Below are 17,011 nucleotides of genomic sequence, written 5' to 3'. Positions count from 1 at the left end.
GTGTGTCTTTCTAGCAATTTAGCTGTGCAGTACGTCAGCAGACAACAGAAGCACAGGGTCCTGTCGTGTGCACTAAAGGAAGGGCACTGTGGGGCAGCTGTGAGCAGTTCTACTTCATGTTTCACGACAGCACTCTTTGTCATCTGTATTGAAGTGTGCTTGTGGTGTGGTGTGTTCCCTGTGGGCTATGTTCTGCTGTGTGAGGAACTGATGCTGTTACTTTAAGATATCTCAGTCTTTACCTGTGTGGTTGGGCTATGGTAAAGTCTGGAGTCGGCCTCTCGAATCTATGGATTCTGCAGATATACATAGAGGCATCTGCAGATGAAAATAGTTAGAAAAAGAACTCTGTCTCTACTGAGCAGGCAGACTTCCTTTCTGATACTTTCTGTTTCAGTTTTGGTGGTTGAAAAAGTCAACGGACTTCATTCTTTCTGGGGCTCAGAGCCCAGGAAATTTGGTGGGGAGGGCCTGCTTTCTTTTCTTCACATCAAGTCTCTGACTAGGTACAATGGCCACCACATAGGGATCAGAGGTGCTCGCACTTGATGCTGCCAGGGTAACCAGTGCTGGAGGTCTTCGTATAGGTTGGCTTGCATTGGCCTGACCTCAGCTTAGTGACCACCACAGCTCTGCCCCTCCCACAGTCTCAGGGTTAATCTGGCCACTGTTCTGGAAGGAGTCCAGGCAGGGCCTTGAGAGGTGACTGGGCTAGGTGCTATGTTCCCGCTTGCTTAATCCTCTTGATCCAGCACCTGGAGCAATGCAGCCTACATGACTGACTCCTGTGGATGCCTAGACTCGGTGGCAGCAGCTATCAAAGGATAGAAGCCCTCTTATTCTCTAATCAGCTGAGTGACTGTCTCACAACATTTATATCGTGTTAGGCGTCCCAGGTGGTTCAGATCTGATTTAAAGTGTGGGTGGGGCAGATACATACAAGCCCCATTTAGAATCTGTGCCATGTTACACCAGGGACTGAGCTTCTGCAGATGCGGGATTCCAAGGAAGCTCTGGTACCAGTCTTCGTGGATACCAACCGCTACATTCTGAATTTATATACTTTGCTCTACAGGTTGGTTCTACATCTGGACATGTGGATCAGTTGACAAGTGGTTCTGTATTGAAGCATTGAGCTGCCACAGTGTCTGTCATTCAGGATGGTTTTGTTGATGGATTGGTTCACTTAGCTGATTATTTCTGAGAGTCCCCAAATATGGATGGTGTCAGATTTGGGTGGCCTCCCTCCCTGTTCCTGATCCTGGGATGGCCAGGTGACTTTTCTCTCACAGGAACTTCAGACCCCAGGGGTAGACTGCAAATTTCCAGCTCAACCATCCAATAATATGTTGGTCTCCAAAGGCCTTTTGTATTTTTGTGGAATATATAAGTCATGTAAAAGTAAAGACTAGGGAATTATTTGCAAAGGCTTTTGTGTCCACTGCCTGTTTTAAGAAAGAGAGGATATAAACTAAACCTTTCTCATTTGTCTCTATGTTTTCTTTCTGTCCCCAGTGCTTCCTCCCGTTCTGGTTCCCAGGTACAGTGAGTACAACCCTCAGCACAGCCTTCTGGCACAGTTCCGTAACTTGGGACAGAATGAGTCTCACATGCCACCGAACGCCACGTTTCCAGATTCCTTCAGGCAGCCCAGCACCCACCCGTTTCCCCACTCGTCCAACAACAGCTACCCCAACTCCCCAGGCAGCAACAGCAGCAGCAGCAGCAGCACCTACCCTCACTCCCGCACCAGCTCAGACCCAGGGAGCCCTTTCCAGATGCCAGGTAGGAGGGGGCATTCGGGGATGCTGCCTGCCTTGGGGAGGTGGGTGGGTGTGGCCTGCGGGGGGGGGCGGGTGGGTGGAACCCTGAGCACATCCCAGTGAACCAGTGCTTGTAGAATATCAATGTAGGGAGGGGAGTTGTACATACAGCTGGAGAAGAGGATGGCTTGTTTGAGTCCTGTTAAGTTTTGAAACTGCTGCATCCTTCTTTGAGTGGCACAATTGTTCCAGTCTCGTTTCTCCATAAAAAGAAAGGGGAAAATGTCGGCGAACTTTTCCAACATTGAAGAACCCTTTTTACCAATGTAGCCGCAGAAGAGCTAATTACTGGGGTATCCGCCCGCCCCATTTAATTAGATTCATTTAGCCAGTGATGTAATCCCAAGAAATATGTGCTTTTAACAGCAAGGAAATGCAACAGAAGTGATAGAGAACATCTGCTTGTTTAACTTAGCAAAGACAAAAACCAGTTATTTTACTGCTTGTTTAACTTAGCAAAGACAAAAACCAGTTATTTTCCTGTTTTAGTCATAACGGATGGTGTAATAGTGACTAATTAGAGGGCTACGCTTTTCAGATTACAGGTTAGTAAACAAGCATCTCAAATATTAGTGCCAGAGTTCTTGCCAGTCGGCATCTCAAATATTAGTGCCAGAGCTCTTGCCAGTCGACATCAAGAGGGCCACGATAAATAAATGATCATCATGAAATGCGTGGATATTTCTGTGTGGGAAAATGATGGGACAGGATGTTTATAGAGCCACTTAAGGTGCTTTACATTAAATTTTACTTCAGCATCCATGTTGTACCTTCAGAAATTAAAACGTGATCCATGCTTTATTGCTTCCTCTTTCTTTTTTTTAAGCACTTAGGTGTTTAGCCTGTTTATTTTGTTTTATGTTTTTCTCTTTGGGATGACGATGGGGGATAAATTATTTTAATAACCAAACTAATAATATTTGGTGGTTTCCTAGCCATCCATTCCTGGCAAGTCCTTTGAGTCTGGTGGACGGGCTAGTGGTGAAAATGTCTGTTTATAGGGCTTTTGAACAGGGACAAACCTAGAGGAGCCCCAGTAAAAGAATCAAAGGCTATCACTAGACTTCCTTCTTGTCCTTGACTGTCAGAGATTAGCACAGGGCCTTGGGAGGAAAGAGGAAGGGCTGTGATCTGGTGGGGCTTCTAGACCACCATCAACAATGACCCCTGTGACCCCTGCTGCTGCCAGGGTTGCTATAGTATAAGTTCATTGGTTTCTGTTGAGAAGACACTCCGCCTTTGCTCCTGGCTTGAAGCAAGCAGAGTTAACTTCACAGCTGCAGCAAGAGGTTAGAGTGAGAGCAGGGACTGACTGTGAAGGTTCCAAGTCCTGTTGGCTCTCTGCTCTTTAGCAGCTGTGTTAAAATTCTGCCTGGGACTGGGAAGGGAGGAGACGCCAGGGAGCCCTGGAGAAACCAAATTTGTTATTTGTGTTCTACAGTTGTCCCTAAGTATTTGCCCAAGCATTTGTGGATCCCTACTGCAAAATTTTGTTCTCAAGTCTCTTCGGTACATGCTGGGTGGGCTCACAAGCCAATGAAGAGCTTGGTTTTCAAGTCAGGAAAGGATTGCCCTGTGTTTCACAGTAAGAAAATGCCAGGTTTGCATTTGTGTGTGTGTGTGTGTTTGTGTGTGTGTGTGTGTGTGTGTGTGTGTGTGTGTGGTCTGGTTTCAGTAATTATATTATTTTCTGGAAACTGCTCAGAAGGGTCTATGTAAATTCTGAAATGGAAGACAGCTAAGATAAGCTGATTTATTGCCTAGTGTTATATTATTGGGTATTTTTAAATTTAGTCATTGCTTAAATGGTTAGGGTGAAGGTAGAAAGCAGATTGCTTAAAGTCCTGGGAAACTAAGTTTCAATTAGTAGATTGTAGCAAGCAGAGAGTGAATTCCCGCCCATATGTTTGCTCTCAGGCCTGGGAGAGCTTCCCCCTACTAAGTCCTGTCAGGAAGTCTTACCCCAGTAAAACGAAACCCCCGGGTTCTTGGGGTCTGCTGCACAAGGGCATATCCATAGACTCTTCTTGGTGGATTTAAAGTGACCTGATCCTAGATAGGCACGGGACACCAGGGACTGACTTACCTTTTCTTCTTCTCACTTAAATGTCACTGGAAGCAAAGTTTGTGGACGTGATTGTTTTCAGAATCTATACCTAAAGGCTAGTGTCTTCAGCATCTAGTCTTTAAGAGGTGGTGGTGGAAGAGGGGGTAATGCGGGGCCTGATGTAGCCAAGGTTGACCTTGACCCCTCCATCTTCATGTGCCAGTGTATAGGCCAATCTTTCAGTAGGAGCTTGATTTGGTTTGAGTGATTAGTGATCTGAGCACAAGAAGGCAAGGACTTCTAGAGCCCAGGGGCTCACTGGCCCAGCAGCCTGGATTGCTGTAGAGCCCCAAGCCTTGGAAGACCTTGCTCCCCTACCACCACCAAAAAAGTGATGGCTGATCAGTGGGCACAGGCACCTGTTGCTATCGTGAGACCCACATGGTGGAGAGACCTAACTCATCCAAGTTATGCTCTGACCCCCACAAGTTCCATTCCCCACCATATGTAAAAGGAGTGCCTGAAACATGTAATTTTTTTTCTTTCAAACTTTGTAGCTGACATACCTCCACCTGCTTACCTGTCTCCTGGAGACCCCATAGCCCAGGACAGCTCTCAGCCAATGGACACGAATATGATGGCACCTGCACTGCCCTCCGAGATCAACAGAGGAGGTAAAATGAGTTGTCAGAGTGTTGTCTGTATGTCCTGTCCTAATGTTACTTTTACTCATTTACACCTTAAAAAGGTAGCTGTTTGAGAAACATGGAAAACAGGTTTGTTGTTGTTTTAAGAGTAATGGAAAGAATTCTCTAGAGCCCATCTTTGTACTTAAACTCTGTCACAGTCCAATATGGGATCTCAGAATTGAACATGGAGGTCTCAGATTCCCACTGGTCTCTGAAACAGCTGTAAGCAGTGCTCTGCCCCTTTGTGTTACATAGTTAGGTGAAGTGACTTTCCATTATTGGTGGTTTGAAAACAAAACGGTCAGTCACCTCTGAAGACAATCTAAGATGCTCTATGTTAACCAGTGTTGAATAATCAGCCAAGATTTATTAGTTATGGAAAAATAAACAAGCATATCTGTGTCCTTAGCATGCTAATTTCCTTTCTCCTTCAATAAATGAGTAAGTGATACATAGTATCATATATACATTTATATACATATATGCACATATATCAAATAACTGTTTAAAATGCATCTGTCTATGATTTGTTTCCTATAAATATGGGTTTGTATGGCTGTTTCACATACCTATATACACAGGAGGTTGTTAAAGATCTCTGTGCTTACAGAGATAGTGGGAGGAAATGATTGAGTCCTGTTTTACATAACAAATATGCCTGTTATTTATATGCTCATGTGTTTTTAGGTATTCAGTAATTAAAAACTTGAGATCCATGTTGTCAGACATATCTTTAAGTTGGCCTCAAGGAAAAGGCCATCTACTGTAGTTCAAAGCAGACTCCCATGGGTGATCACACTAGAATCCATACAGCTGGTCTCCCCACAGTTGCTGTGGTGTCAGAAAAGACACACATATGCCACATCTGTTTTATGGCCTTATCTGTAACAAGTAATGGTATTTGTTTCCTTCTTTTTGTGATTGTCCCTAACTTCATCACCAAAAAATTTAAAGGAAAAGATTTTACCCCCTGCCTTCGTTCCACCGTGCTCAGCCAGTTTTACAATGGGGTTTCTGGTTGGGGTGCTCCAGATGTAACTGTGAGCAAATTTCTTTCCTTCTTGCAGATGTTCAAGCTGTTGTTTATGAGGAACCAAAGCACTGGTGCTCTATTGTGTACTACGAGCTCAACAACCGCGTGGGTGATACATTCCAGGCCTCCTCCACAAGCGTGTTGGTGGATGGTTTCACTGATCCCTCCAACAATAAAAACCGCTTCTGCCTTGGGCTGCTCTCCAACATTAACCGGAACTCCACAATAGAAAACACCAGGCGACATATTGGAAAAGGTGCGTGTCTGTTTACCCCTCCTACAAACGTTCATCTTTTCTTCCTCTAGAAGTGACCCCATCATTCTTGTGGCAAATGCCAAATGTTCAGATGCTGCTGTTTAAAGTGTCTTTCTAATTCATATTATCTAGAAATTGTTCCAATCATTGATCTTCGAGTTTTCCCACTCCCATGCTGTTGATAGGTACCAGCTGACATTGCTGGGTTATTGTGGTGCACTATGCTGTTCTACATTTTGTTAGAAGTAAAATATCTTTTAAAACAATTCTTACATTTATTTATTCAATGTTTGTGTGTGCATGTGTGTATGTGTGTGTAAGTACCTTGGTCAGAGGACAGCTTGTGGAAGTCAGTTCTCTCCTTCTGCCATGTGGATACTAGGAATCAAACTCAAGTCATCAGGCTTGGTGGCAAGCACCTCTACCCACTGAACCATCTCAACATCCCACATATCTTTCATAGGGGACTTAACTATTTACTAGTGTTAGATTAAAGCAGTTCTATAACATTTATATGTATTTATTATATGATTAAGTCAATGAGCACATGTGTGGGTAGTGCTCAGAGCTTAGCTTTCCCTGTGGAGTAAGGAACAGGCAATCAAGAAGGGGTGTGGCATTCCTTGGAAGTGTCAGTGTAAAATCATAATTTAATGACATGACATGTGTTTATATGCTCCTGTGCTCTTGTGTCTGTATGGGAGCCTTTCTATATACCCTCTGAATATGAATGTAGTTTCTACCTTGTCTGCTGAGAAGGCAAAGATACAAAGTAGCAATAAGCACACTAGTGTCCAGATCATTGCTCCAGATATCTATCCTCACTGAGGCAAATCGGCTGCCTCCAAATCTGTGATGAGCTGCACATGGTACAGCTTTGTTAGTTTCTGAACACAAAGGTTATCACAATCATAACATAGTTAGCTAGATGTCTGTCATAATGGCTATGTGAGTGGCCAAATTTGACTCTGCCCGGGTGCCTTTGAGCCTATGACTGACATGGTGTATCCTCTCACAGGCGTCCACCTGTACTATGTTGGAGGAGAAGTGTATGTCGAATGCCTGAGTGACAAAAGCATATTTGTGCAGAGTCGGAACTGCAACTACCATCATGGGTTTCATCCCACCACTGTCTGCAAGATCCCCAGTGGGTGTAGCGTGAAAATTTTCAACAACCAAGAGTTTGCTCAGATACTGGCACAGTCTGTGAACCATGGTTTTGAGACCATGTATGAACTCACCAAAATGTGCACTATTCGAATGAGTTTCGTGAAGGTGAGCAGTGCCCGCCCATCTCCTTCAGGCCTGACCCCCGCCTCACCCCTGCTATTTACAATATGCATACCTGTGCCTTCCTGGTATATATTCCTATCAGTGCCCAGCAAGAGCACCATTGTCCAAGAGGTTGTCATGGGAACTTAGAATATAGTCCTCTCCTCCCACCATGCAGTTCCCAGAGATGGAACTCAGGTCTCCAGGCTTGGTGACAGGCACCTTTATCTCCCCCTGCCTCCCAGTCATCATGCAGTTTATTCCGGGTCAAGCTAAGGGTTTAATAGAGACCAGGCTGAAGCATGTCTTATTCCAGAGCAGGCAGCCTAGTCAGTCTGTCTGTCTCAGCAGTCCTTACGGCTCATATCAGCCTGGGGAGGGACAGCCTAGTGAATCTTGTCTGTTTCAGTAAAGGTTTTACGATGTCTGCTTCCTGAGTTTTAAGGAGTTTGCCTGGAGGGTGGAGTGCTTCACCTCCCCTTAAAGCATTCAGCAATTCTGGAGCTTCCCTATAAGACAGAAGGTTTTATCTTTGAAGATATTGCTACACAACATGTGTAAAAGGTGAGAGAAGAACCAACTTCACAGATTTGTTCTCTGAGCTCCACATGCACACTGTGGTGTACATTAACACACATTCATGCAACAACAACAACAAAAAGCTGGTGCAGTGCTGTGTGTAGTCCCAGCATGGAGACAGATAGGATCCCTCAGGCTTGCTGGCCGCCAGTCTAGCCTGATTGGCAAAAGCCCAGGTGCAGCAAGAGAACTCATCTCAGAAAATACAGTGCAGTGTGACTGAAGAAGTCAGCCAGTGTAGACCCCTGTGCTCTCCAGGCATGGACACACAGATAAAGGGGCAAGGGATTGTTCAGTTAAAGGTGTAGGACTCTTACAGTGGTCCTGGGTTCAGTCCCAGCATCCAGCTGAAGTGGATCACGACAGCCTGTAACTCTACCTCCAGGATCCAACATCTTCTGAAATCCACAGATACCACACATTCATAGGTAAATCCATTCTCAAACACGTACATATTTGCACAATTTTTAAATAAAATATTAAAAAAATTAAAGCCAGTTTGATAATACATGCCTTTTATTCCAGTGCTCATAAATCAGACAGGTAAGCTCTGAGTTTGAGGCCAGTTTGGTCTACATAGGGAGTTTAGGCCAGCCAGGGATACCCATTAAGAGTATGTCTTAAAAGTATAAGTAAGTAAGTAAAGTGTTAACATAACATTAATGTAGTGGGAAATAAATATTTAATATATCTTTTTTTTCGAGACAGGGTTTCTCTGTGGCTTTGGAGGCTGTCCTGGAACTAGCTCTTGAAGACCACAATGGTCTCGAACTCACAGAGATCTCCCTGCCTCTGCTTCCTGAGTGCTGGGATCAAAGCCGTGCACCTCCACCTCCTGGCTAAAATATCTTAACTCAAACAACTACTGAATGTATTTTAAATTTGTAATTACCCAAGACTAATAATATTTATTTATTTATTTATTTGCAAAAAGGTCTCCTTCTGTACCCTGACTGGCCTGGAACTCACAGAGATCTGCCTGCTCCTGCTTCCCGAATATTGGGATTAAAGGCATGTGCCACTGCACCAGACTACACAGGTGATCCTTGTGTTCTTTGATAGAATTTTGGTGGCTAATTTCCATCACCAGAAATTTCCCATGCTTTTGCGGTATGTTTGTTTTCTTGTGGGACATAGCCATGAGTCCAAACATAATTATGTGAACTGATCATATGATTTTTTACTTGGTAGAATGACTCAATGAGATAGGGAGTTAAATGACACCAGTGTGCTTTCTTTTTCCTAGGGTTGGGGAGCCAAGTACCACAGGCAGGATGTTACTAGCACCCCCTGCTGGATTGAGATACATCTGCATGGCCCTCTCCAGTGGCTGGATAAAGTTCTTACCCAGATGGGTTCACCCATGTGAGAGGCCTTGGGTTTCTACCTTGGTTTCACAGAAATAGGTAGAAGAGAACCAATCATGGTAACCCATACCTGTAATCCCAGCACATGGGAGGATGAAGCCAGAGAATTGCAGCTAGCTGCAATTGCAGGGTTTGCAACTAGCTGGACCCTGTAGTAAATTTCAGTCCAGCTGGGCTAAGTAAATCCATGTCTGGAAAAAAATTAGGACTGAGGAGATTTTTCACTCTGTGAAATGCTTCCCTTGCAGCCATAAGAATGGGATTTGTGCTGTGCATTGGAGGTGCACGCCTTTAATCCCAGCACTCGGGAAGCAGAGGCAGGGGGATCTCTGTGAGTTCGAGACCAGCCTGGTCTACAAGAGCTAGTTCCAGGACAGCCTCCATAGCCACAGAGAAACGCTGTCAAAAAAAAAAAACAACTGGATTTGAATCCTCAGCACCCATTTCAAGAAAAAAAAATACCGAGGGAGCTGGTACGATGGTTGTATGGGTAAAGTAAAGGAACTTACTGCACAGCATGTAATCCCAAGTTCATTTCCCCTGAGGCACGTTGTATGAATACTGTTCTTGAGGAGACAGGAACAAATGTCTACTCACCTCAGATAAGAAACCAATGACAGACCAAATTTGGGTCCCTTTGAAGTCCAGCTTGGAAAACCATTGAGTTTTATTGGGGTTACTTAGAGGAGCAGAAATGACTCAATGACAGCTACATCGCCAAGAGCCAACCCCAGCATGTGTGGCCGCTCACAAAAGCTGAGAATCTAGAGTTCGATACCTAAAATGCAGACAACTCAACAGGCTGGAGCATGTTTTATTCCAGAAGCAGGCAGCCTAGTCAGTCTGTGTGTGTTAGCAATCCTTACTGCTCATATCAGCCTGGGGAAGGAGGGCCTAGTGAATCTGGTCAGTTTCAGGGACTTACTAAAGATTTTACGATGTCTGCTTCCTGAGTTTTAAGGAGTTTGTCTAGAGGGTGGAGTGTTTCACCTCCCCTTAAAGCATTCAGCAATTCTGGAGCTTCCCTATAAGACAGAAGGTTTTATCTTTGAAGATATTGCTACACAACATGTGTAAAAGGTGAGAGAAGAACCAACTTCACAGATTTGTTCTCTGAGCTCCACATGCACACTGTGGTGTACATTAACACACATTCATGCAACAACAACAAAAAGCTGGGTGCAGTGCTGTGTGTGGTCCCAGCATGGGAGACAGATAGGATCCCTCAGGCTTGCTGGCCGCCAGTCTAGCCTGATTGACAAAAGCCCAGGTGCAGCAAGAGAACTCATCTCAGAAAATACAGTGCAGTGTGATTGAAGAAGACAGCCAGTGTAGACCCCTGTGCTCTCCAGGCATGGACACACAGATAAAGGGGCAAGGGATTGTTCAGTTAAAGGTGTAGGACTCTTACAGTGGTCCTGGGTTCAGTCCCAGCATCCAGCTGAAGTGGATCACGACAGCCTGTAACTCTACCTCCAGGATCCAACATCTTCTGAAATCCACAGATACCACACATTCATAGGTAAATCCATACTCAACACGTACATATTTGCACAATTTTTAAATAAAATATTAAAAAATAAAGCCAGTTTGATAATACACGCCTTTTATTCCAGTGCTCAGAAGTCAGACAGGTAAGCTCTGAGTTTGAGGCCAGTTTGGTTTACATAGGGAGTTTAGGCCAGCCAGGGCTACCCATTAAGAGTATGTCTTAAAAGTATAAGTAAGTAAGTAAAGTGTTAACATAACATTAATGTAGTGGGAAATAAATGTTTAAAATATCTTTTTATGTTTTTTTTCTGAGACAGGGTTTCTCTGTGGCTTTGGAGGCTGTCCTGGAACTAGCTCTTGAAGACCACAATGGTCTCGAACTCACAGAGATCCCCCTGCCTCTGCTTCCTGAGTGCTGGGATCTAAGCGGTGCACCTCCACCTCCTGGCTATAATATCTTTACTCAAACAACTACTGTATGTATTTTAAATTTGTAATTATCCAAGACTAATAATATTTTTATTTCAAATAATTTTTTATTTGAAAAAAGGTCTCATTCTGTACCCTGACTGGCCTGGAACGCACAGAGATCTGCCTGCCCCTGCTTCCCGAATGCTGGAATTAAAGGCGTGTGCCACTAAACCAGACTAAATAGGTGATCCTGGGGTTCTTGGGTACACTTTTGGTGGACAACATCAATCCCCAAAAATTACCCAAGCTTTTGCAGGATGTTTGTTTTCTTGTGGGACATAGCCATGAGTCCAAACATAATTATGTGAACTGATCATATCATTTTTTACTTGGTAGAGTGACTCAATGAGATAGGGAGTTAAATGACACCAGTGTGCTTTCTTTTTCCTAGGGTTGGGGAGCCAAGTACCACAGGCAGGATGTTACTAGCACCCCCTGCTGGATCGAGATACATCTGCATGGCCCTCTCCAGTGGCTGGATAAAGTTCTTACCCAGATGGGTTCGCCCCACAATCCTATTTCCTCAGTGTCTTAAAGGGCATCTGGGTTCTGTCCCTTGCAAACTGTTGAACCTTGCATGTACTCGAAGGATGGATATGTCAGACAGGTGAAAACCTGTCAAGTGATCCTTGATAATACTTGACCTCTGTGACCAACTGTTGGATTGAGAAATTAACAAACATTGGTAACATGATGGTGATATCAAGAATATGTTTGGTTTACCTTGTGACATTCTGTTGTATGATCAACTAAAATCTTGACTTTTAGCAGGACTTTTGTGTATAGTTTTAAAGGAGATGGCCAGGCCAGGGACAAATTATCTATTAGAAGAAGAACAATCCTGAGCAGTCCTTTTGTTGGTAGAGTTTGGCAGAGTGTTATGCTAATAGTCTTTGAAGTGAGCACTTCATCAGGTTCTGAGCCCACCCTGAATCATCTTTTGATGGGTTTTCATCATGTTTTAAAACTATTTGTTTAGAAATGAATGTCATTCTTTGTTTTTAAAGGTGAATCTTTATGACATACACAGTATTCTTAATAAAACTGTATGCTGATTGTAGTGCTGTCTGAAAGATGTCAGGGTTTTGCTCCTTGCTAAATATGTGTATACAGAATATTTGGAGGTCAGGAATAGTCTAAATGACTAGGGGATCTAGAAGCTATTTGTCGGTGGGGTGGGGGTAAGAAAATGACAACCACAAATGTAGACTATGTCTTAATGTTCAGTTTGTTGTCTTAAATGAACAAGCTGGTGTCTGAATTCGCTGTGTTTCAGTTTTTTAGAGTTTTGTTTGACTTTTCTCCTTTCTTTTGTTTTATTTCATCTGCTCTACACCACAGTAAAGCAGCTGGTTAATTCCTGTAACTGTGAGAACAAATGAATAATTCCTTTTATTTGCAAATCAACTGCCTTTGTGTTTCAATGTCCAGTATATGAAAGGCTTGAATTCAATGAGCAGTTTTTATGGAGTTTACAATACAGGTATAGGCTTTAATTTACAAATGAATTCTTTGCCAAACCTAGTAACTGTGTTCATTATTCACAGGTGTATAGAAGATTCCTATTGGAATCCATTTCAAACATTTTTATTTTGTTTTTTTTTTTTTTACGGTTTGGTTTTGTTTCCTTTTGTTGATTTTTCCATTCTCCTCTGCTCTTATACATTTACACCTTTATTCCCACACTAGCTGGGTTTCTCTACTGGAAAATTTTAAATAAACCTGTCATTATTGCTTCCTTTGATTAAAAATGTGTCGTTTTTGTTCTTTGCTTGTTAAAATTTGGGATGAGTAAGATGTTGTCTATTTTTTCAATGATCTGGCCGTATACTAAAAGCTCAGTTGGTAAAGTGGGGACAGGGAACCTGGCTTGCTAAAAGAGCAGAGTGATCTAAAGTCGGGAGAATGGAAACATAAGGCTGGGAAAAACAAAGGGAAAAGCAATGAGGGAGGGCATGTACCATGGTGCAACTGTATAGGTTACAGGGTAGCTAATGGAGCTGGTCCCTTTCCTTGATATGAGATTCAAACATCAAACAGATCCTCCAGTTTGGCAGCAAACTCGTTACCACTGTCCCTCTCAGCAGCCCACATGTGTGTGAGCTTTTTATTCAAGGGGTTTCCACAGTGTACTTACTGATGGATGCCCTTACTCAACTGGAAGCATAGTTTCCCAATCTGAAGGGTACCCATAGGGGAATATAGCCAGGGCAGACCAAAAACTGAATGCACAGGAGAAAGTTACCTTTGTGGTGCAGTTTTACTGGGATGGGATGATCCCTCCTTTCCCACCAAGGGATTTTAAATAATATTTTTTGAAAACGAAACAATTTGAGGTCATTATGTTTTCTAGCCACCCAAATACCACAGCTTCATCTCACATTCTCTCCTGGACTTGGTGCACAACCCCAAAGTTTAAGGGTCTATTGTCCCCACTAATTGAAATCCATTTTAAAAGAAAAGAATGTCTTGCTCCCCACCCACTGAAACTACAAAATGTATCCCCATAATCAGTGACCCAAATTTCTGCTTGTTATTGTTGCCTCCAAGAAACATCAATGGCAAGCAGAGGAAGCTTGGGCCTGGAGACCTTCACTGTTACAGTTTCCTGTCCATCTTTGCTACTTGATAGACCACTTGGCTTCTGTGGACCTCGCCATGCTCATTGACTGAGTGGAGATGGCAGCATCACACATTTGAGCCAGGATCATTCAGCTAAATTTATGAATACCCTAGAAATGTGTCACAAATTGAGGAGCCACCTTTCTTGAACCCTCTGTAGTCTGTGTTTTCCATTGGCCAAGATCGTTCAGTGTGACTGTGTCCAGGATCAGTAAGATAGTTTTTTGTTGTTGTTGTTTTCAATTACTAAAACTGGACTGGGAAGAGGCCCAGCAGGTAAAGGATAAGAGTGATTATCAGAATTTACACTCTACAGCCCATGTAAGTATGGGTGGGTATGGCAAACTACCTGCAATTCCAACCTGAGAAGGTAGACAGGATTCCCCTGAGCATTTTGACAGTGGGGACTAGCCATACCCATGAGCTCTAGATTTGATTGCGAGACCCTGCGTCAAAGAATAAGGTAAAAGAACCATCAAAACTGATTCCTGACATCAACCTTGGGCCTCCGTATGCATGTGCTTGCATAAGCACACACACACACACACACACACACCCTTGAAAATGACAAATGGGAATAAATAAAGTTACCATTAAGAATGATGTATAACTGGAGATTGTCTAAAAATAAAGAGCTCAGGTCAAGTTCTCTCCTTTCTTGGTGGAAAGATGCCTTTGCTGTTCTTGAGTTCCTTTGTTGGGCAGTTAGCAAGTTGGGTATTACACTGTGACTGCCTTGAAGATGTACTAAATAAAACACAAAGATCATCCCAACCATTGAGACCTACTAGATGGAGACCTTGGGGCATGCAGTGTGGTGTGTAAAAAGGCCTTTTGTACTTAAGATCAGGTATATGGAGTTCTATTAAAATCTTAATGAAAAAACATTCTCATTTGCCATAGCAGGTCCAGAATGTTTTGTTAAAGGAATTAGAATGATCAAAGCAACTATTTGTCTAGAGAAGGAGAAAACAAATGAAGTTCAAGAAAATGACAAAGTTATTTGAGACTCAAAGCCAGGATGATTAGAAGTGGAGAGCCCTGGCCCTACCAACTCCCGCGATTGACAGAACTGAAGCTCCAGCCCTGGCCTCGTCAGCAGTTACCCTATGTTTCTAGCACATGTTCCCTCATCTGTAAATGTAGACCGTAAAGCTAACCTGACTGGGTCATAGAAAGATTAACTGAACAAAGCACTTAGAACTTCTCTGTAAATGATTGGCTCTGATTAAGATCTTGTCTTCGGGACTAAAGGAAGGACCCTGGCAGGGTACAAATGCCCGGGTCTCTGCTGTAGGCATCAAGCCAGGGTCTTCCTCACATTGCTTCTCTTCCTCTCAGCAACACTGGAGATACTTTCTACTCTTCCGTAACTCTGGTTATCCTTTTCGGGAATAAATGATTGAGATGGCCAGTGTGTAAAGAGAAACAGTCTTTTCTTAGCTCGCAGTGTGGAGGTTGTGATTTGTGGCTTGACAGGGCAGTCCCGACTCCGTGAGCGACAGAGGGCAGCATGTTATTATAGGAGCATGGGGCAGGAAGGAACTAACTGCCCACCTTGTGGCTGAGCTGCAAGGGGATGTGGGATTCCTGTCTCCCACTATCCCTTTGACAGCATGCCCCAATGGCATGCTACGCTGTCTGGAAATTTACTCTGCTAAACAAATTAGTCTGTCGCTGTTGATTCAGCCTCAATAGAATTCCCAGCACACCAGTGAGATGTGGCTGGAAGGTAACAGTGACTACCTCAAGCTCACTCCGGAGCCTTGTGAGTGGCCTGCTTACTGTCCGTATTTCCATAGGCAGTTTGCTTTTTCACAGACCCACTCTTAGGCTGTTCAGTGCCACTCACAGCATTCTAGAACTTCTTTAGACAACACCTCTAAGTGCTTTGTATTCCTCCCATAAGCCAGTTCCAAAAGTCTGAGAACAACATGGTCAGCGTTTCATCGAAACTGCAGGGCTTCTCTGTGCCAATAGTCTACATTCGCTACTTTCCTATCGTCGGGAAGAAGAACCTGACAGGAAGCCCTTACAGTGGGAAGGGTTGCGCTGTGTTTGCTCATGCTTTGAGGGAAAGTGTCGTGGTGGCAGAAGCAGCTTGGTCTGCAGTGATGGGAACTTGGCTGCATTTGTATAATCTTGACAAAGAGTGGGGCTGTAAATCTTAAGACCCCATCCCCAGAGACTGACTTCCTCCAGTTAGGTCACCACCTCCTAATGATTCCTCTGCTTCTGAAAACAGTGCCACTAGCTGAGGACAAGTCATTAGATATGTGAATCTGTGGGGAACACTTTACATTAAAAGCCCAACCACTTTGTAAAAGGTTGGCAGTGTTCTATGTATCCTAAATTAAATATAGTATTTAAAACAGGGGTGAACAATATGCTTATTACATTTGATGTCCGTTTCACACCAGATAATATAACTACACTATAATACTTTGATTTTTCTTTCCCCACAATGCTGTGGGTACTCTTTATAATTCCACTTACTTTTTCAATAATGCAAAATGCATAATGAAATTACAGGGCTGTGTTTGAGCTATTAAAATCCTAGTTTCGTAGGCTGTTTCAAAAATAAATATGACTTGCTTTACTCATGGGCCAGCCATGCTATTTAACTGTGAAAGGGTCTAGGCAATTTTATTACTGGCTTGCTCTGTAGGAAGGGACAATCCAAAGACCTTGGAAGATTGCTGATTTTGGTCCCTCCTGTTTGTGTTTGGGAATAGAAGCATCTTGTACTTTAGACTGGTGCAGAAAGAGAGGAAACTGTGTGCTTTTGTTGCTGGTAAATGCAGTCTCTTTAGTGCCATGATTTAGTACACTTGCTGATGAACATGACTAACACATACAGTTATCTGTGTTAATTGCAAATATTTATGTGTGCATGTGTTAGTGTGCATATTCGTGCATGTGTGTGTGTAGGGAGAGGTTTACCCTGCATTTTTTTCTTGATTACTTCTTGACTTTTTGACCAAAGGCAGGGTTTCTCACTCAACCTGGAACTCATTGATTATTGATTTGACTCAACCACTTGGGTCATTGAGTCCCATAGAGCATCCTTTCTTGTCTCCTCAGGGCTGGGATTGCAGTCAAGCACTGTAGTACCTAACTTCTTATATGGGTGCCTCAGATTTGAATTCCTGTCCTCAAGCTGAGCAACAAGCACTTTCCTAACTTGGCCGTATTTTCTTGGCTTATGAATAATACTGTAGGCTAACAGGAAGTTCTTCCCAGGTTTGGCACCTCTTTCCATTGAAGCTGTGGCATGTTTTGAAAGCTGGAGAGGGAGCAATCAGAGCGTTTGAGATTAAGATCTCTGCCTAGTATTTTAGGTTCTTGCCAAAGAAAGAAT

General features: G+C 43.3%; 1 protein-coding gene across 1 annotated transcript; it reads left to right on the top strand.

The window, feature by feature from the left end:
* The first annotated feature begins 992 nt into the window (after positions 1-992).
* On the top strand, positions 993-11,563 carry LOC113838327 (mothers against decapentaplegic homolog 1-like). The gene is made up of 6 exons (XM_035453538.1): positions 993-1,075; positions 1,505-1,785; positions 4,428-4,544; positions 5,627-5,848; positions 6,867-7,123; positions 11,420-11,563. The coding sequence occupies exons 1-6, from the start codon at positions 993-995 to the stop codon at positions 11,561-11,563; spliced, it is 1,104 nt and encodes a 367-aa protein (XP_035309429.1).
* Positions 11,564-17,011: the final 5,448 nt, after the last annotated feature.

The sequence above is a fragment of the Cricetulus griseus genome, unplaced genomic scaffold (genome assembly GCF_003668045.3).
Source record: "Cricetulus griseus strain 17A/GY unplaced genomic scaffold, alternate assembly CriGri-PICRH-1.0 unplaced_scaffold_1, whole genome shotgun sequence".
In the NCBI taxonomy this organism is placed as follows: Eukaryota; Metazoa; Chordata; class Mammalia; order Rodentia; family Cricetidae; genus Cricetulus; species Cricetulus griseus.
This window is presented reverse-complemented; position numbering and strand designations above follow the sequence as displayed.